Genomic DNA, 20,909 nt, shown 5'->3' with positions numbered 1-20,909 from the left:
TCTGTCTTAGTTTGTGGCAATCTTAGCTTGTCAAAACCACAGACAAGTTTGTCTGTGTCAAAACTAAGGACATCACTGTCATATTTCATGATGATTTTCAACTAATTTCAAACATTCATTTTGCATGTAGAGTCTTATAATACCCAAATCAGTGGTTTAATAGTGGAATGGAGTCCTGATCTTCCAAGCTTTTCAGAGTTTTGACATGATTTATTTCTCGAGGTTATCTGTTAACATTTGAAATACGTGTAAAAATGAACCCTGTATGTGATTCACTATTTGTACTCATAAAAAATCCCATTTTTAAAAGACACCATGTTTGAAAAGACTACCCTGCCATAAGAAGCTGCCTGGCGATTCAAACTAACTCTGTACACATCTCAAAATGTAACACCACGTGTTTCTGTCCAGTTACTAAAACATCACATCTTGATTGGAATTAACTGGCATTCCAGTACAGTCTAACATTACAACTAAAATTATATATAAACTTTAAAGCAAGACAGTTACCTTGTATGTGTCACGTCGACTTTGTCTACAAAAATATACCTTGTGCTCCAAAAGACAATTTCAAAGAATAGAAATTGAGTCGAAAAGAAGAAGAATTCTTGAATCTACGTATAAAAATTAGGTTGCCATACCATGGGGAAAGATAGGTCACTGTATTCTTCATACTGAACTATAAAATCAATTGCATCTGAACATAGTTTCACACATAAACTGACCTACATTTATGACTCAGTGAAGTGTGATGTTTTTTGACAATACAGAGAGTGGATTTTCAAATCTGATTTGATATGAGATCTGAAAAGTAATGTCATGGAGTAAGGTGATATGAAGTTTCATAACCAGCTGCACTTTGAGTCTGTACGATACATAGATTTATGCCACACTATAAGCTAACAAATCTAATAGGGCTGAACAACAAGACATATGCTTACATTTGTGATACATACTGTACAAGTGTTCATTTTCTAAGATTTTTCCCAGGTAACAAAGGTGGGAGGGGGTCGAAAAACAAACAGTTGTGGGGAAAAGTGTGAGATTAGCACTTCATTGTTTATGGCAAAGTACTAGATTTAGTATATACACATACATGTATGTGTGTGTGTGTGTGTGTGTGTGTGTGTGTGTGTGTGTGTGTGTGTGTGTGTGTGTGTGTGCATGTGTGCGTGTGCGTGCGTGCGTGCGTGCGTGCGTGTGTGTGTGTGTAGCACTACTTCACTACTGTGGAGCATGTCGTGTACATGAAATAACATATAAAACACTACATCAATGTATGACTGGCTGTTGAAGGCACTTCAGTATTTATGGACTATCAAGTATTTTGTCATTTACTGTGGCAAAGTGCTAGATGTAGCACTTCATCTTTCTTTTTTTCCAAATCCTAGATATATCACTTATCCTTTTGTGGTGAGGTGCAAGATGTAGCACTTTGCCCTGCGACTGTTCATATTCAACCCCCTTCTCATTTTTATGCTTGTTTTGTGGCACTAATTTATAATTGGAATTTATAATACATGTACATTTCATAGCTATCCAGACCAATCAGTTCTTTGAAATCTAACTCCATATCGTACCAAAATAGGACGTTACAAAAAACCAACAGTTCAAATTTACCATATCTTTGATTATATACTCTTATTATCAAATGTTATCTTCATAATTGATCACCTAATTTGCTATACTTTGAAATCCATCGCATTGTCATTTCATAATATCAAAATATATTTGTATATATTTTTTTCATATTATGTTCACTGTCTGGCAATATACTACACCAAGCTGTACTCTACATGTGGATTTATTAAACCGTAGATTTACTTGCCTTTCTTCGACAATTTCACACACAAAAATTACCATTGATTAATTTCAACATCATTTTTCTCCAAATTACAAAAATGATTTTTTCAGAGATATCCAGTTCAATATGACCCTTGACCTTTGACCTAAACGGAAGACTCTGAATGTCAAGCAGCCACTAGGGTCTATGCTGGAAGTTTTCTTCCGATACACAAGTAATACAAAAAAAAAATTTTGTACAAATTAAACAGTGTTCAAAATGGACGCTGATAATAATTTTGATTATAATTTTGAAAGGATATCCAACACAATACTGTTTTTTAAAGCTAATATAAATGGTCCTGAGGTGATGAAATTCTAAGAACAATATTGCAAATAAATAACGAGTGATATCCCCCTTATTGAAATACATCACATTGTGTGAAGGAAGAATAAATAACTCCTAGCACACAATGTGAGAGTGGACAGTGGACAGTGGACATATCAATATAATATTAAAGCCAGTCTCTTTTTTTTTTAAATATTATCTGGTAAATACAATAATGTTTGGAGAGTGATTTTAAACTTCAGCATGTAAATCTCCCAAACAATCAACTCGTCATGTAAAAATGTTTACTACACGATCATGGGGCAATCTTCTATACTTCCATAAATGTCATTTTCTTTAAGATGTTAAGTTGATAGCAGTAATCAATACAAGTGTACTAAAGACAGAAATAAGTCTGACTGGACTTTTCCTTTAAATTGATAGCAGTAATCAATACAAGTGTACTAAAGACAGAAATAAGTCTGACTGGACTTTTCCTTTAAATTGATAGCAGTAATCAATACAAGTGTACTAAAGACAGAAATAAGTCTGACTGGACTTTTCCTTTAAATTGATAGCAGTAATCAATACAAGTGTACTAAAGACAGAAATAAGTCTGACTGGACTTTTCCTTTAAATTGATAGCAGTAATCAATACAAGTGTACTAAAGGCAGAAATAAGTCTGGCTGGATATTTCCTCTAACCTGTTCAGTCATTGCAAATTAAAGTATTGTTCACACAGTGCACATTAAACACTGTTAATACTGATAAATATGACATATTTCCTTCTCTTCTCTTCAGCACTATTTGTCCCCTCACCAGCAGTCCTTAGCAGTACCGTATGGATACATGTGTATTGTACGGATTTCAGAGTCTGAGTCTGAACCACTTCGACAATTATCATGAAAAGTATAATCATCATCATCTGACATCTTCCTCTTTCCTTTACCTTTTCCACGAGTTTTAGTTTTCCGCAATTTTCTTCTTCCCTCTGGTTCTTTGGAAGTCTTTGGTCTCTGTTGTCTTTGTTTGCGTTTATCGTCCTCTGACGTGGATTCATACAGATTTTCGTGTGACGAAAACAGAGCATTCAATGTTGGGAAACTTTCCGAATGTTTTGGTAAATTGGAAGAACTAGAAGAGTCCAGTGGTTCGTCTCGAATGATCTCACTGACAGGTGGTCTTGGTAAAGATTTTGACCTGGAGCTTGCAGCACCCCTTTGTTGTCTAAAATGTTTTGAAATGTTATCACTGGTATATCCTGAAGTGGAACTATCGTACAACGATCCTAAGTGCGGCACTTGACATGTTTCTGCCTCCTTTGGAGGACAAGGATGTTGGCTACTACTCTGTGAGGAGGTGCTTTCATTTTCACTGTTACATATGGAACACATATGTCCCTCTGCACTGTGGTCATCTCCTTTAGGTTTGACTTCTATTATGGTATGTGATGTTTGGTCACTCTTCACAGATATATCATCTGCCACAGTTTGTTCTAATAGACCTAAAACAGAAATAAATACCACAGAAAGCATTATTTGTCAGTCTCTCCAAAAATCTGATGTTATGGTTTATTAACAAAATACTACATGTTACTCTATGCTATCAATTTATAAGGCAAATAGAGAGAGAGATAGACAGATAGATGCATACATGGAGACACAAACATACAACATTATGAAGACAGAGATAGACAGACAGACTGACACAGACAGACAGACAGACAGACAGACAGACAGACAGACAGACAGACAGACAGACAGACAGACAGACAGACAGACAGACAGACACACACACACACACACACACACACACACACACACACACACACACACACACACACACACACACACACACAAGTTCTATCCATAATTACCTATATCAGATAGAGGTTCAGGGAATGCAATTTTGCCATCAGTGCTGTTCAGCACAGGGAGTGGTGATGATGGTGTTACTTCATCACACACTAAGTCTTGTGGGTCAGAGATAGAGTCTCTACCACTATCGTGCTGTTCCATCTTAAGATGGCCATCCTGCCTCTGAAACTGGAGTTGTCTGAAAATTTCTAATTCAAGTTCTGATCTGTGAATGGAGAAAGCATAATCTAGATTAAAGAACTGAATTTTCATTACCTATAAAAACTAATATGATTAATATCTGATCAAGGAAGGATTGATTTGCTTTTTTTACTGTATTTCACATCTTTCAATTAATGTCTGGTGTGCACATGTCCTTCATATTTTCTTTGTTTATACCTCCTTGGAGAAGGTGGTGACCTGATGTATAAACAGAAGAGAATGGAAGAACAAGCACGGTAGATGTGAAATACAGTAAATAAAGCAAATCAAGCTGCCTCCTTGATCCGATTTTATTCAGATTAGTACAAACTCTAAACGTTTTGTTGAAAAACTTCAATCTGTACAATTTGTAATATCTTATTCAGATTGGTCCAAACTCAAACGTCATGTTGAAAATTTCAATTTTTACAACTTGTAATATTTTATTCAGATTGGTACAAACTCAAAAAACGTCATGTTGAAAAATTTCAATTTGTAAAATTTATAATATTTTATTCAGATTGGTCCGAACTCAAACGTCATGTTGAAAACTTTCAATTTGTACAATTTGTAAAATTATAACATTCACCTGCAGAGATGACATAGATACAAGACATGATAAAGGTTAAAATAACGGTTGAAAAGCTTGCGTACCTGAGTTGTTTTTCTCTATCATTGGAAATCATATCATTCTCAAAACGAGAGTATTCTACTAATTCTCGGAGTTGTGGATTCATGCTGTATAAACCGTCTTCTATCTTCTGTATTCGTTCATTAAACTTGAGATCGTTGAATAATCTCATCTGTAAGACAAAGAAATACAGTGATTGAGTATTAAAGTAATGAATGTAACTTGACTGGCTTAAAGCTACTGTTGGTATGATTTTTGTTGAGGCAGACAACATTTAGGACACTGTTTTCAAGGAAGAAATTCCACTTCTCTACAATCTCAAATGTCAACAACAATTTCTTGGTGCACTCAGAAATTATATCATTTATTTGTTTAATGTGATGATCTGATCCCTTGGTAGTGTGTAAGATGTGTCATGACAGAGCGCCCTCACACATCAGTCAACCCCTTTCATGACGGAGCAGGCTGATGAGGATGTAGTGACACACCCTATCTTACAGTCTAACATCCTGGTTACTTTGTTACTAATCATTCAGCATGTATCAGTATTGAAGTAAATTATTTATTTTTTTTACGCATGACAAAAATGTTCAAATCAGGATTGTTGCACTGTAACTTCTAGTTCCAGCAAAACAGAACACATCTAGAACGTTCATCTAGGAAGTCATGACAACGGCGTGTAATTTGAATATTTTCACTTTGAACTCTATACCTTGTGTTTATATGTTTTGTATTCATAGAAACCTTTAGTGTCATTTTGCTATAGAAGATAGAAGGGGTTGTAACTCACCTCAGAGCCACTGCTGGATATGCCATCATCACCAACACCAAACGTACCATCACTATCGTCATAGTAATTAAACAGTTTCTCTGGCATACCATGTTGGTGGGATATAGCATTGATTCGAAATTCTAATTCATCGACTTGGTATTCAAATTCTGCCATGGTGAACTCCTAGAAATGAAGTAAAAGATATGATTTCATAAACAATCCAGGAATATTGAATGTTTATTCTAAATATCTTAACTCTATCACATCAGCTACAGGTACTTGTTATTCAAATTCAGCGATGTTCATTTAAATATTTGAATTGTGTGCTCTTACCGGTGGTACTGTGTCACTATCATTGTCATCATCGGCACCTGGTGGTTTACGTATCCCTGTACACAATAGGAACTTCTGCCAGCTGAAGAACAGTACTTCTTTGAGAGCAAAGGAATCTACTTCTTTCTTACCAGCTTCTCTATAGCTATGATTCAACAATGCTCTTGCCTACAACAAAAAAATGACAAAAAAATACATCAGATTATATAATACTAATGGTGCAAATCTAGAGATCTGATTGGTCCAGACATCAAAATATTATCAAACTGTGCTTAAATGGTGATATAGCACAGTTGGCATGCATCCAAGTGGCCCTGAATGAGAATTATATTATACCAGTATATTGATGGTGCAAATCTAGAGATCTGATTGGTCCAGACATCAAAATATTATCAAACTGTGCTTAAATAGTGATATAGCACAGTTGGCATGCATCCAAGTGAATGAGCATTATATATTATATGTACATGATGTTTCAGGATGTTTAACACAGGCCTATCACATTGAGCATGCTGTAACAATCTTTTGTGTGTTTTAATTTTCAAATCTACTTGATCACTTAATTTGTACAAGAACATACTGTTACTTACCATTCCCATCAGAAGTATGAGAACTGTAATGATATATGTGATGTAAAAGAGAGGTACGCCGACTGGGAAGATTTTCATCAGTTCACTGTAGTCGTAACCACCACGCAGTGTTGCTGTCATGGTTTGGATGGCAAAGCTCATGTCACTGAAGCCATATGCGTACGTACCAAATACTAAATTACCAATGGCACTGTATAGTAGAAGGACGACACTATACCATAACTGAAATGTAAAGAGATAGAGAGATCAATGAAAGTGGCGCAAGCCGAGTTTATAAGCTTCTAACTCAAAGTGAAAATGATTAAATAAAAACTACATTCCAGTATATGTTAATATCGATGTATGTCTTCCATAACATTATGATTATCATCTGGCATTGTTAGAACTGTTTATTGCATAGTAGGGATATCTTCAACATTTCTTGATATGTATCATAAATTACGTCATCGTCTGGAGGCCATGATGAAATTGTTTTATAAATAAAAATCCAAAATATATACTAATTTCTGATCCATATGAGCCACTTTTATACTGTTACAGTTTCCTTCACTAATCATCAGATATCTAATTTGAGAGCACAACATCGGTACACAACATACATATTGGACCCAGTGATCTTCAGTCTTGCCCAGACTAAAAAAAAAATCATGAAACTGTTGAGAACACATCAACGTTTTCATCACGTCATTTTATGAGTGTTAACTTACCCAAAATACAAGTATCTGCTTGATGGCAAAACTGACAACATTACCAAACCTTGCCACAACTTTAAGAAACCGGAAAGCTTGGAACAGTTTAATGAAGACAAGGAATAGAATGGCACCTCCAACATCTCTTAGAATCTGAGAAGAGAAAAAAATTGAGGTCTTTATTGTGGGAATCACTCTTCGTTACTGAAATAAGTCATTGAAATCATGAATACTTGGTAGGAGATTAGACTGATTTGGGTGCCTGGGAATATGATTATCATACTTTAACAGTCTAAATGACTTAGAAATGACAATTAAAGTCAGAAGGGAACTTTGAATCATTTGTTTTCAAATTTCCGCAATAAACGATAATTTTCACTCAGATACACACTCTTGGGGTCACCATCGTACAATCAGTGACATTGTGAGTGTTTCTAATCTGGCTATAGAGGGCGCTATTCTTTTTATTATTTCACCAGATTGAAGAAATATAGAGTCGGTTGTGTCATGAGAAACATACTATGACTGCCTTTATATAAAACTATTTGATATCAATGAGACATCAAAATTTACCCCACAGTATTAAGAATAGACAGCAGTTCTCACCTGATCCCAGAATGCAAGGAATGACATGTCAACGAACTCTTCATAATATGTGGCTTGTAGTCTTTCACTGATTTCATTGACATATGACCAACGATATACATAGCAACAGAAGAACAGCAGAGAGAACAGGCTGAAGAAGATCTGGATTCAAAAATAAAATGATTACATGTTGCATGCTGAATCTGTTAATGAGTGCTATTCAGTTCATATACACAGAATTAGAGCGACAACATCTCGAAAAGGATCTGGATTCAAAAGTAGAAAATTAAATATTGCATGCTGAGTCTGTCAGTGACTCTATTCTGTACATATACACATGCACACAGAAATTTGAACAGGATCTGGATTCAAAATAAAACAATCCAACGTTGCATGCTGAATCTGTCAGTGAGTTCTATTCTGTTTATAGACAAATGCACACAGAAATTTGAACAGGATCCGGATTCATATAAAACAATCCAACACTGCATGCTGAATCTGATAATCACTATAATACCACACAAGCTGTGTTAAACACATTTAAACAAAAAATATGAAATGCACCAGTGTTAAAATAGTAAGGTCTTTGTTGAGGGAGATGACATTCTGATATTCATGTCACCTGGCTTCCATTGTAGCTATCCTTACCTCTATGTATGTCCAGATTTGAAGAAAGTAATCTTTCTTCTCTTTGATGGCTTGAGAAATTTCACATTTAATGGAGTATACAACCAGACCTAGGAACATTAGCTGCAGGGAATAACAAGTTTATTTATATCAAAATGTAAGATTTTACAAACAGAATGTCAAATCAAATTTGTTAGATAAACTACACAATACCTGGTAAAATACAGATAGGTTTCCTTTCTGTGATGTTTTTGACAAATTGACAAAATTGGCATTATGTGATTGTAACATTACCATGTGATTATTTTAGTTTTTATATCCATATACTAAATTTTTGTAATTATTCAAGAATCCATCTTACCTCCCAGAACATAACAAAGTAGTCATAGAAGGTTTCATATCGATATAGCATTACAGATGCTATGAATGGAGTAGGGAAGACACCCCCTGTTCCTGGCATTTCCACCATCAGCATGACTGACCTGTATACAAAATAGAATATAGTTCATGAGGTTGAGAAAGAGAAAAAGCTGGTTGGTGCAGGGGCAAGAACCCACCACCTTCCAATCACTATACAGATACAATGCCAACTGTGCTACCCAGGCCGACCGACATCTGCCACACCCCTAACCCTTCTCTTTTTTGGGGGAAACCCACCCAATCCACAAGCTATAACATTACTGGCAAGACACAGTGATGGCCAACTCAGTTTACCAAGTTGCCAAGTTTAGTTGAGAAGGAGAAAAGTTTGCTGAAGCTGGACTTTTTAACCTGGTACCCTCTGAACACTAGAACCACGCTACCCATGGCAATGTCCACCAACCAAACCACATGGATCACACTTAATGTGTAAGATAATATGTAATATCTCCACTACTGTATTAATCTACATTTTCTACCATGAAGTAGTATTTCATAACTGATAGAAGTCATAATAAATGTACCTCACACAAATTATTTTATTCCCAAATGCATGTTATAAATCACCTTATTCAAAGTTCCCAGTAACTTACAATTATTTTTTACGTTGATTTTTTTTTCAAGATTAGCTCAGATTAACTCTTTTAGTTGATTATCGATCTCACAGTATTCTGTTCCTCAGATACAACTACTATGTATACAGTGTTGTGGCAACTACTGCATGTATGTATACAGTGTTGTGGCAACTACTATGTATACAGTGTTGTGGCAACTACTATGTATACAGTGTTGTGGCAACTACTATACAGTGTTGCAGTGATCACTTACGTGTACAAGTTCGTGGGTGGATTGTACAATGTAAATTCCACAATTACAAGTCTTGTGTTCACATCTATCCAGTTTTCTTCCTTCAAAAATTGTATCTGATCCAGCGCTGCCAGTCTGAAAAAAACCCCAAAGAGTAGTCAGTTATATTTGACGCAACACATACATATTTTACAACTTAGGGAAACTATACAATCCATAGTATACAACTAGAGGTAATCTTCAACCCTAATCCTGCCATGGCCACTTTCTTTTACATGGCGTTGACATGAAGAGGTTAGTAAAACATACATGCATGAATTAATTAGTTATTTTAATTTCATTATTTGAGATGATTTTGTGTTACTAATATTTTTTCTGACGATGCTCTGCTAAATGGGCAGAATCAACCTGTTCAAAAAGCTTTAGAGTTGAGTTGAATTAATTAAAACTTTTGGCCTACAGCTTAGTACAAGTTGTATGACTATAAATACAAACTGTCAAATTCTTACCTTGAACCATTGAGAATGACAACATAGCCTTCCCCATCATAGTGGTCAAATAAGCCCCATTTACAATATCTAACTATGTCACCATTTCCTTGGTAATCCCAGGTTTCATTAGGTCCATACGCCATCCTGTATGATCCAGACTCTCCGTACCCAGCACGACAATCGTCTACTAATCCAGACATCTCACTTGGGATCTTACAAGAACCAGATGGCACACGGAGTTGTCTGAATGATGTCTGACCAAGTAAAACTAGACTTCCTCCGATGACTGCACCTTTGTCTTCATTTACATGTTGGCTGTTGTACCAGGAGTCCCAGTACAGACCATCCAGTAAATCATTCTCACACCACGTCCAGAAATCTGAGATGGTCTGGATTCCAGTGAATGGATGTGGTGTTCTCACAAAAGTGTTCTTGACAGATTCATTCAGCATTATGTGTTGATTGTGGAACTTGCCATAACATATCCACATGACACACGTGAAGAGTAAACCATAAAACACCCAACCTCTGCACAGAAATGAAAAAGTTAAACAAATTTTACTTTTCAGAAAGATATGTCACTTTTGTGAACAATCTAACCATCAACACTAGGTGGTATCTAGTGGTATATTATTGGTATTTTATCTGGTAGTGTATGTTTGGAGTTTGTGTCTGGTGGTTTATGGTGCTTGTTAATGGGTTTTTGAAAGTGGTGTAATGCTAGTGGTCCACACTTGGCATATTCTGGGCCATCTTTGGTGGAGTACGCATATTGCAGGTACTTTCCTAAGTTTAATATATTCCCATCACCTTTAATCTTCTGCCATGACTAAATGATGACCATCAAAGGTACTATTATACTTCTTCTGGTATATCTATGAATATTTACAAGCTAGACATCACATTTGAATTTCACAACCATACATAAAGACTGAAGTTTTCTGTTTCATTAGATTTGTAAATCAAAGAATGGAACTCACTTTAAGATAGAGTACATTTTCTTCTCCTTTAACATCTTTTCCTTGGCTTGTTTTAGTTCCTTTTCTTGAGGTGGTCTAGCAAAACGTAGATACCTTGATCTCTGTCTAGCTGCAATTCCCTGTATAAACAGAATCAATTTATTTTAATGATACATATAACTAGCAGGTCATTATGATCTTATCAAAACTGCTGCATATGATATCCTGTTTTATCACATAAATACGTGCATATCTTCTACTGTGTGACGTCAAACAGGGGTGATTTCAGAGCATATCACCCCTGTTCTACCGAACTATTTTTTCTCCGTACTGTTCAAGTGTTCGTTTCAATCCCATGCTACGATCAAGTTTATCGTAATAATTATGTGCTTTCAAAATGTAAATGAATACATTACGTTACATATATCCTTGGATAGCATGAGTTTGATACATAGAAGTCCTGTTATTTGTATTTGATACATTTTATTCTATTTAAAAATCACGTAGATTATCGATGTCACAGCCGGAAAGCTTCCGATTTTCCGTCACGCTCAGATCTCCGAACTTACACAACCCGAGAAAATATGATTAAAATGACGGCACAAAAGTCGCATTCAGACAATTCTACTAACGTTTTAAACTAAATTCGATATTACATGTACATCGCAAGGTTATAACCGATAATTTTGGTTGAGAAACCACACAACAGTATGATCGATACCGTACAATGGTAAGCTTGACCTCGCGACAGGTCACGCGATTATGTAATTTGCATAGCCGACGGGCGAATTTTTTTAATACGCGATGAAGAATATAGTGTGATGAAATGATGCAGTATTCGTAAAATACGATTTAAAATTTCAGAAAAATACGGGGAAATACTTAATTATGTGATTGTGATGATTTTAGGAACTACTTTATTGTTAACCCAATGATACATATACCAGTACTGAGTTATTAGTAGCCTTATCACTGGCGTATTGATATATTAGTAGTTACATGTGCTTTTTCCGAACTATGGCGGACTGTAATAAAGTTGAAGTGTTTAGTTCTAAGACGAAACCTCTCCGTGTTTTGTGTAAACCGTGTGCTTTGGTACGAAAGTATCACATTTGGTGGCAGCTATAAGGGATTGATGTGGAAGGCGAGTGCCAACGTCAATCAACAAACGGACCCGAAGGAATTCAACTCTTCAGAGCAAGAGGCAAGTTGTGCAGTGGTAGAGTGTGCGGACGTCACGGGCTAACAGCTAGCTGAAACCTGTACGGAGGGACTTTGCCGTGGTTTGCTTTCTGTAAGTAACTGACGTGACTGAGAAAACTCACTGGAGCCAGCAGGCAGCTTGTGAATATTCCTGATCCTGAAAACTAAAACTAAACTTGAGGTTAGAACTAACACGAACCCGTCACTAAGACATCATTACAGACGTAATATAACTGACTTTGTGTATGAACACAGGAGATTATACCGTAAGCTGAGTAGCGCGGGAAACTCCATCGAACTGCAGTGAAGTGCTATTTCTCACTCATTGACTCGTTTAGTGTTGAAACAGATTATCGGAGAAGTCAAATAACTATAAACTCTGTGATACTTGCAATTTGTAAAGTTTGCAAGTGTGAAAGTTGGTGAATTTCTGTAGTGAACTTCGATGAACCATTTACAGTGAGGGGCCAGTATAGGGTTGTGTGAGTACCAATCTTATCGTCGCCTCATAGATTTGCCGTGTGCTGAGTTGAAATACCTGCATGGTGGGCCTCCCATTCATAACTTGTGTATCCAGCTGATGAGTGGTGCGTCAAGTTGAAGCGGAATTATTTGTACTGATTTCTACAGCGAAGTCTGAAGAGTCGGCGAACTTTATAACGTTCTTTTTATGGAAGTAACAGGACTTGTTGTTTATTGAGTAAGCTTTTTAGATTTTGAGTAAAACTAAATTGCGTGTTTACTGTTGCAAGTCGCGGACTGTTTTTCCAGTGAACTGAGACTAGACTAAAGCAAAGTTTAGTTTGATATTTGACGTGGATAAAATAATTATCTCTGTGTAAGTCGATATCAGAGACAGTTTTGCAATTATTTTAGAGACATTGAACTCTGTGTTATTTGGTTGCTAGGCAACGAGTACATGGTGCTACTGATCGTAAGTGTATATCAGGCCAGAGTGAACCATTTTCAAGTGTAACAAACTGAGTGAACTTTTTAGTGTTGTTTTAGTAAGCTTTACTAATCAAACCATTCCTTTTCAGGGCTGTTTCGGTGTGTTGGTCATTGCTAATCTTGTGCATGTATACAAGTGAGCTTTTCATTGTTAATCAATTTAATTAATCACTATATTGTTGCGTGTACAGCTCTCCAGGTTTCTATTCCCTTTCTGTACTTGAGTAAGCTTTAAGGGTGCACTTCATTAGAGCCAGGATGAGTGACGGTGAAACACCAGCAAGTGACCAGGAAGCCGCTGAGACACTTCTACAGCTTGGTGCTGAAGGGGCCATGCAAGGTCCTAATCAAGAAATGTTACAGCTTGAGAGAGAACGGCATGAACATGATTTGCGTGTCAGAGAAATGGATGAAAGACAGCAGAAACAGCTGCAAGATTTCCAGAAACAGCAACATGAATTTCAAGCACAGCTTCAGGCACAGCAACACGAATTCCAGCTGAAACTGATGAGATTACAGACAGAACTTGTAGGTGCTAAGACATCTCAGTATAAGGGACCAAAAGTGCCAAAGTTCGAGGAGGGCGAGGATGTGGATGCATACCTTCGAACTTTTGAGAAGTTAGCCAAAGTACATGAGTGGCCAGAAGCTACATGGGCGACTCGATTGGCTGGACTCCTGTCTGGTAAAGCACTAGATGCGTATTCAAAACTACCCCCAGCCGAGAGCGAAGACTATAAGAAAGTTCGCAAGGCTATATTGAAGCGATATGAGCTTACAGGTGAAGCATATCGTGCCAAGTTTCGAACCACTAGGAAGCAGAAAGATGACTCCTATGGTGAATGGAGGACAATTATTTCGGGGTTTCTGGACCGTTGGTTGGAAACCATGGAAGTTGACAGTTTTGACAAGCTGAAAGACATAATACTTATGGAGCAGTTATTAGAGCAGACTCCACCCTACCTCCAAGTATGGTTACGAGAGAGGAAATTGAAGGATTCAGATGAGTTGGTTGATATGGCAGATCATTACTTAGAGACTCATAAGAAAACTGAGCGTAATAACTACAGTCGTTTTCCTGATGGCAAGAAACAACCAAGTCCATCTACTGACAAAGTTGTTGAAGCAACCCAGGGTAAACCAAAGAGTGTAATTACTTGCTACTCATGTAATAAAACTGGACACAAGGCTAATCAGTGTCCTAATAGAAAGACTAGTCAGGAAAGACAGAAAGCTTTCCGATGTCATGCCCAGCAGCTGATACCTAATGGTAATGGGTATGGTGGTGGTATAAAAAGATGTGGTAACCGGCACCGATATCCAGGAAAAGTTGATGGTCAGCGTGCCTGTATTCTGAGAGACACGGGATGTGACCAGACAATAGTTTGTTCAAACCTTGTATCACCAGATTCTTACTTGGATGATCAGTATGTTAACATTGAATTTGCAGATGGCAACACTAAGCTACTACCATTGGCTGTCATTCATGTGGAATGTCAGTGCTACGAAGGTCAGATTTTGGCTGCTGTGTTAGACACCCTACCAGAAGATGTTCTGTTGGGAAATGATATTGAAGATACTGATGATGATGGTTGTTGTAAGCCAGCATTTCTGGTGACCCGTAGACAGGCACAATTGCAACGACAACGGCGTCATGAGGAACTAATTGATGTTCAGAAGACTGGTGTGCAGCCTGAGTCAGTCAGTACGAATGCAGATTCCCCATGTGAGCAAACCCAGTGTGATGAACCATACAGCAATAGTATTGATGGAAGTGTTGCCCATAGTGACATGTCAGAGGGCATCGCACCCATACCGCATGATAGTTTACCTGTCTCACTTGAGCAAGGAGATAGTGTGACTCGGACAAGTGATGCTGTATTGAGACCTGAACAAGATTACTCATGTGAAGGAAGTAGATCACAGCTAGAGAGTGCCGAAGAACCACAGTCAGAAGGTGATTCTCTGACTGAAAATAGTGAATCCATTCAAAGCAAAGAGGTGACAGATGAAGATATCTCACATACAGAGGATATGATTGATGTGTTTGACATTGACCCTACAGAAATGCGACGGCTACAGCAGAACTGTCCTACTTTATCTGGACCACGCAGATTGGCAGTTGCAGCTAGTCAAGTGACTATTGAAGATGTATGCTTCTATTGGAAAGATGGATTACTTTACAGGAAGTGGAAATCCAGGGTCAAGGATGGTAGAATATTAAACCAGTTGGTAGTGCCCAAACACTGTCGAGAAACTCTACTTCGTCTTGCCCATGACATACCATTGGCAGGTCATCTTGGAGTGCAGAAGACAAAGCGGCGTTTGTTACAACACTATTATTGGCCAGGAATCTTTCCAGATGTAGCAAGTTACTGTCGTACTTGTGAAGCATGCCAGAAAGCAGCAAATAGGAAAGCTGGTGTGAAAGCAAAGCTCATACCAATGCCAGTGCTGGAGGAGCCATTCCAACGGATTGCTATGGACATGATAGGTCCATTACCGCGTACTGCACGTGGAAATCGTTATGTGTTAACGATAATTGACTACGCAACTCGTTATCCAGAAGCGATACCTGTACCCACTTTGGAAGCTGAGAGGATAGCTGAGGAGCTGGTTACTGTATACAGCCGTGTTGGAGTACCTAGAGAAATGTTGTCAGACCAGGGTACTAATTTCCTTTCACATTTGATGGAACATTTGTGTAAATTACTACACATTAAGAAGTTGAAGACAACACCTTATCACCCTATGGCGAATGGCCTTGTTGAGAATTTCAATGGTACTTTGAAATCGATGCTAAAGAAGTATGCAGCAACACATCCAGACAGTTGGGACCGATATATTCCCTACTTGTTGTTTGCATATAGAGAAGTGCCTCAGCAGTCTACTGGCTTCTCTCCATTTGAACTTCTATATGGCCGACAAGTTAGAGGACCATTGGCTATTATGCGAGAGACTTGGACTGGAGAGTTGAAGGCTGAGGAAAACATAGCACAGTTTGTAGTGGAAGCTCGTGATAGGTTAGCAGAGATGTCCGAGCTTGCTAAAGAGAACCTTAGTAGTGCGCAGAACAGGCAGAAAGTATGGTATGACCGAACTGCCCGAGAGCGAGAGTTCCAGATTGGAGAAAAGGTGTTGATATTACTACCCTCTTCTACTAGCAAACTACAGGCACAGTGGCAGGGGCCATATAAGATAACAAAAAAAGTTTCTCCTGTTGACTACGAAGTTGAGATGGGAAGAAAGGGTAAAACTAAGAAGGTGTATCATGTTAATATGTTACGCAAATGGTTTGACAGAGATGGTACTGCCTTCCTCGCAAGAAGGACTGAAGAAGACTGTGATGAGACTGAACCAGTTGAGATGGATGTTTGCCATTTAATGTCATCCAGTGAAACATGGAAAGATGTAGAGATATATGACGGGCTGATCGATGAACAGAAGGCAGAAGCTAGAATGTTACTAGAGGAGTTCAGTGATCTATTTACGGACTCTCCTGGACATACGTCGTTGATAGAACATAGTATTACAACGACGTCTGAACAACCAATTCGTCAGAGACCATACAGAATACCAGAGTCTTTGAAGGAGACTGTAAAACAAGAAGTGAACAAGATGCTAGAAGCGAAGATAATACAGAAGTCACACAGTCCATATGCGGCACCAATTGTGCTCGTAAGGAAGAAAGATAGATCTTGGCGGTTTTGTGTTGATTATAGGGGACTGAACAAAGTGACAGAGTTTGACCCATTTCCAATGCCCCGTGCAGATGAGATGATAGAAAAGTTGGGAAATGCTAACTACATAACTAGTATCGATTTGACCAAGGGTTACTGGCAGATACCTTTGAATGCAGATGCACGTACCAAGTCTGCATTTATAACGCCATTTGGTCAGTATGAATTTCTTGTGATGCCATTTGGTATGCAGAATGCACCAGCAACTTTCGTACGATTGATGCAGATGGTACTAGATGGATGTCAGGAGTTTTCAAGTTCCTACTTCGACGATGTTGATACTGCTGATAAGATATGGAGTGAACATATCAAGCATTTACGACAACTATTCAACCAAATTAGAGATGCTGGTTTGACTATTCGTCCAAGCAAGTGTAAAGTTGGATTTCCAGAAGTCCCAGTGGTTGGACATATTGCTGGATGTGGCAAAGTCAAACCCCAACCCGATAAAATACAAGCAGTACAGAATTTTGCTAGACCAGTAACGAAGACTGATGTCAGGGCGTTTCTAGGCTTAGTTGGTTACTATAGGCGTTTCATACCTAACTTTGCAAGTATTGCTAGTCCTCTGACTGACTTAACGAAGAAAGGTACACCTACTAGGGTAACCTGGACTACAGAGTGTGAAGAAGCTTTCAGTGAGCTTAAACGGTTGTTGACGACGTATCCGGTGTTGAGAAACCCTGATTTCGACAAACCATTCATCGTTCAAGTTGATGCAAGTAACAAAGGGATTGGAGCTGTCCTCAGCCAGGTGAACAGTTCTAATGATGAGCACCCTATTGCTTACTTAAGTCGCAAACTTAGTCCTAGAGAGATAAATTATTCCACTATTGAGCGAGAATGTTTAAGTATAGTTTGGGCCATACAATCTTTGCGCCATTACCTGTTTGGTACACAGTTTGTCATACAAACTGACCATCATCCTTTGCGTTGGTTGTTGCGTATGAAAGATAAGAATCAGAGACTGTTAAGATGGAGTTTGATACTCCAAGAGTATTCATTTGACATTGTACACCGTAAGGGCAGCGCGAACAGTAATGCTGACGGTTTGTCTCGTGCTTGGTCAGACTAATCATTTAAGAAACAAAGCATTTATTGATGTTATATTGAGTGTTAAACCATGTTTTATGTACCAGGTGTTACCATGATTTCTTCAGAAACAAGTTTCTGACTTCATAAGGGGGGAGGAATGTGATGATTTTAGGAACTACTTTATTGTTAACCCAATGATACATATACCAGTACTGAGTTATTAGTAGCCTTATCACTGGCGTATTGATATATTAGTAGTTACATGTGCTTTTTCCGAACTATGGCGGACTGTAATAAAGTTGAAGTGTTTAGTTCTAAGACGAAACCTCTCCGTGTTTTGTGTAAACCGTGTGCTTTGGTACGAAAGTATCACAGTGATAAATATATAATTCCATGAAATCAATGTTAGTTTTACATCATAATGCTCCTCGTATGATTCCGCGGACTACAAATTCTCGCCTACCGGCTCGAATTTGTATTAGTCCACGGAATCATACTCGGAGCATTATGACATAAAACTAACATTGATTTCATGGGATTATATATAAATACATGTTTAATTGTAGTTTCTTTCAACAGAAAGTAACAGTACACTATATGTATCACTGGATTTTTTTTTGCAAATTAATTTGTGCCATACTCTTGTCTACAAACGTTCAGGACATATTGTACTTTTAATAGTAATCAATAGTGAACGTCAAGTTTTTGGTTTTGGTTTTGATTTCTATGCAAATCAAGTTTGTGCTTTTTTTTTCTCTCTTTTTTTTTTTTTTTTTTTTTTCTCTTTTTTTTCTCAGTATTGTAAAGCGCATTGAGGCTGTTGCGTAATGCGCTGATAAGAATTTATTATTATTATTATTATTATTATTTCCAGAGTATTGATATCTGAAATGAAATTTCTATCACCTACCATAAAAAGGTTGAATATAAACCTACCTTACCGTAAGTTTTCTGTCAAGACAGCCACTTTGAATTGATTTTATACTTAATTGTGTCTGTCCAGACTGCTACTTTGTAGCACAGACGCATATATCAACACACACACACACACACATACATACACACACACACATACATACATACACACACACACACACACATACATACATACATACATACACACACACACATACATACATACATACATACATACACACACACACACACACACACACACATACATACATACATACATACATACATACACACATGCGCGCGCTCGCACACTGTCTCAGCATATCATTTGAAAGTTATCTTAACTCTGAAAGATATTCAGCTTCAAATACATACACCCCCCCCCCCCCCCCCAACACACAGACTATTATTTGAAAGTTATCCCAACTACTCTGCAAGACTTACAGTTTGTATACTAAGTCTCACCTTAGCAAGGTCATCTGTGTCAGCATAGTATTCAAGTCTTGATTTGGGAAGGTCTCCTGGGTCTATCAACTCCGTGTTGTCATCCGTATGGTCAAATACCCGGATATCATTCCCAAACTGACAGGCTTGAATCAGGGACATGACAAGTATCTGTAACAAAAGTTGTTGGAATATTATCAAAATGATGAAAACCCTGTTATGAGTTGACATATTATCATGTGACTATATTTAATATATACACAGTAATATAAACTCAAGTTTTTATGACTGTCTTTACAAGATGGAATATTGGCAATAGCAGACTAGGTTTGGTGAAGCTTCAAATTGCCTGTTGTAATTGTAGGTGATGTAACATCATGAAATGACTCTCCAGATTCATAGTTTTTGAAAATGCCTTTATTTCCTGGAGTGGTGTTTCCCCTTTAATCAATCAATATGTAACTTTCATTATTGTCAGTAACTAATGATGAATTAAAGTACATGAGTTATATTGACAACTGTCATCTCAGCCAAATTGACATGCCACTGATGCATACAATTTCTAGTGACACACCAACATTTGGTGTCCCTTATCTCCTACAATGAAGTAACTCACAAGAAAGGCCAGTTTTTATCATTTTGACTCACAACAACAAAATTTGGCTATTGATAGAGGGCATACTAGTTGAAAATATGCATTAGCATAAACATAGACTTCAACTTACCACTAAGGGTTGAGTAACAAAGACACACTGAAGAATTGAGAAGTACAGTGACTGAATCCACAGCACTGATTTGGACTTTTCAAACCTACAAATCAAATCAGAGCATGTTCACTATAAGTATGCTGAATAAAGGAATTCAGTCTGGACTATCAAGTTAATCAAGAGCTAGACAATCACTGTCACATAAAACTGACCTAAAAATCATGATGTCATGCATATTAATGAACTAACTGGACAAGACTAGTTCCGCTGAACTATTTCCATAGTCCACATCAGATAACAATAATTTACTTTGTTTGTATATTTGTGTCATATGTATGTTTTTTAAAAGTGTAACTTATTTTGTTATCTAGTGAAATAAATTTCATTTACTAACTTTGTGTGTATGTGTGTGTGTGTGTGTGTGTGTGTGTGTGTGTGTGTGTGTGTCACATGGAAACAATGCCAGTATTTTGATACTACAGTATTTTAATGCAGTTCAAGGAATGTACTCTCAGACAAATCAACACTAGATTAATTTCTTATTATAAGCATTTACTGTGTATCCAATTATGGAATTATGGAAAAAGTGTTCAGTCCCAACACATGTAACTTTAATTTCAAATCAACATACCTGATACCAAACATGACTGTGAAAAATGTGGACCAGAAGACAACTAGGATGGTCATAAACCAAGCAATGTATCTACACCAATATGGAAGCATGATCTTGGTAAACTTCTTGTGGACAGGTAGAGTTACAGGTTTGTCTTGGTAAGTTGTTGATACAAGACTATTGGTATCTGTCACTGGTAGATCACTATCAGATAACAATCTATGGACAT

The 20,909-nt window shown here is 37.4% G+C and overlaps 1 protein-coding gene across 1 annotated transcript in view; it reads right to left on the bottom strand.

Moving 5' to 3' along the window:
* Positions 1 to 1,196: 1,196 nt before the first annotated feature.
* LOC144434158 (polycystin-1-like protein 1) overlaps positions 1,197 to 20,909 on the bottom strand; it is a 92,252-nt gene continuing 72,539 nt past the window's right edge. The window contains exons 46-61 of the mRNA XM_078122612.1: positions 20,699 to 20,899; positions 20,086 to 20,170; positions 19,382 to 19,531; positions 11,094 to 11,212; positions 10,132 to 10,641; positions 9,644 to 9,757; positions 8,757 to 8,877; positions 8,417 to 8,518; positions 7,790 to 7,930; positions 7,202 to 7,336; positions 6,495 to 6,716; positions 5,905 to 6,072; positions 5,590 to 5,754; positions 4,823 to 4,971; positions 3,988 to 4,193; positions 1,197 to 3,615 (exon numbers count right to left, since the gene is read on the bottom strand). Of these exons, the coding sequence (XP_077978738.1) occupies positions 2,927 to 3,615; positions 3,988 to 4,193; positions 4,823 to 4,971; positions 5,590 to 5,754; positions 5,905 to 6,072; positions 6,495 to 6,716; positions 7,202 to 7,336; positions 7,790 to 7,930; positions 8,417 to 8,518; positions 8,757 to 8,877; positions 9,644 to 9,757; positions 10,132 to 10,641; positions 11,094 to 11,212; positions 19,382 to 19,531; positions 20,086 to 20,170; positions 20,699 to 20,899 (3,277 nt within the window). The 3' untranslated portion in view covers positions 1,197 to 2,926. The remainder of the gene's footprint in view (positions 3,616 to 3,987; positions 4,194 to 4,822; positions 4,972 to 5,589; positions 5,755 to 5,904; positions 6,073 to 6,494; positions 6,717 to 7,201; positions 7,337 to 7,789; positions 7,931 to 8,416; positions 8,519 to 8,756; positions 8,878 to 9,643; positions 9,758 to 10,131; positions 10,642 to 11,093; positions 11,213 to 19,381; positions 19,532 to 20,085; positions 20,171 to 20,698; positions 20,900 to 20,909) is intronic.

Source organism: Glandiceps talaboti, chromosome 4 (assembly GCF_964340395.1).
Source record: "Glandiceps talaboti chromosome 4, keGlaTala1.1, whole genome shotgun sequence".
Taxonomy (NCBI): Eukaryota; Metazoa; Hemichordata; class Enteropneusta; family Spengelidae; genus Glandiceps; species Glandiceps talaboti.
This window is presented reverse-complemented; position numbering and strand designations above follow the sequence as displayed.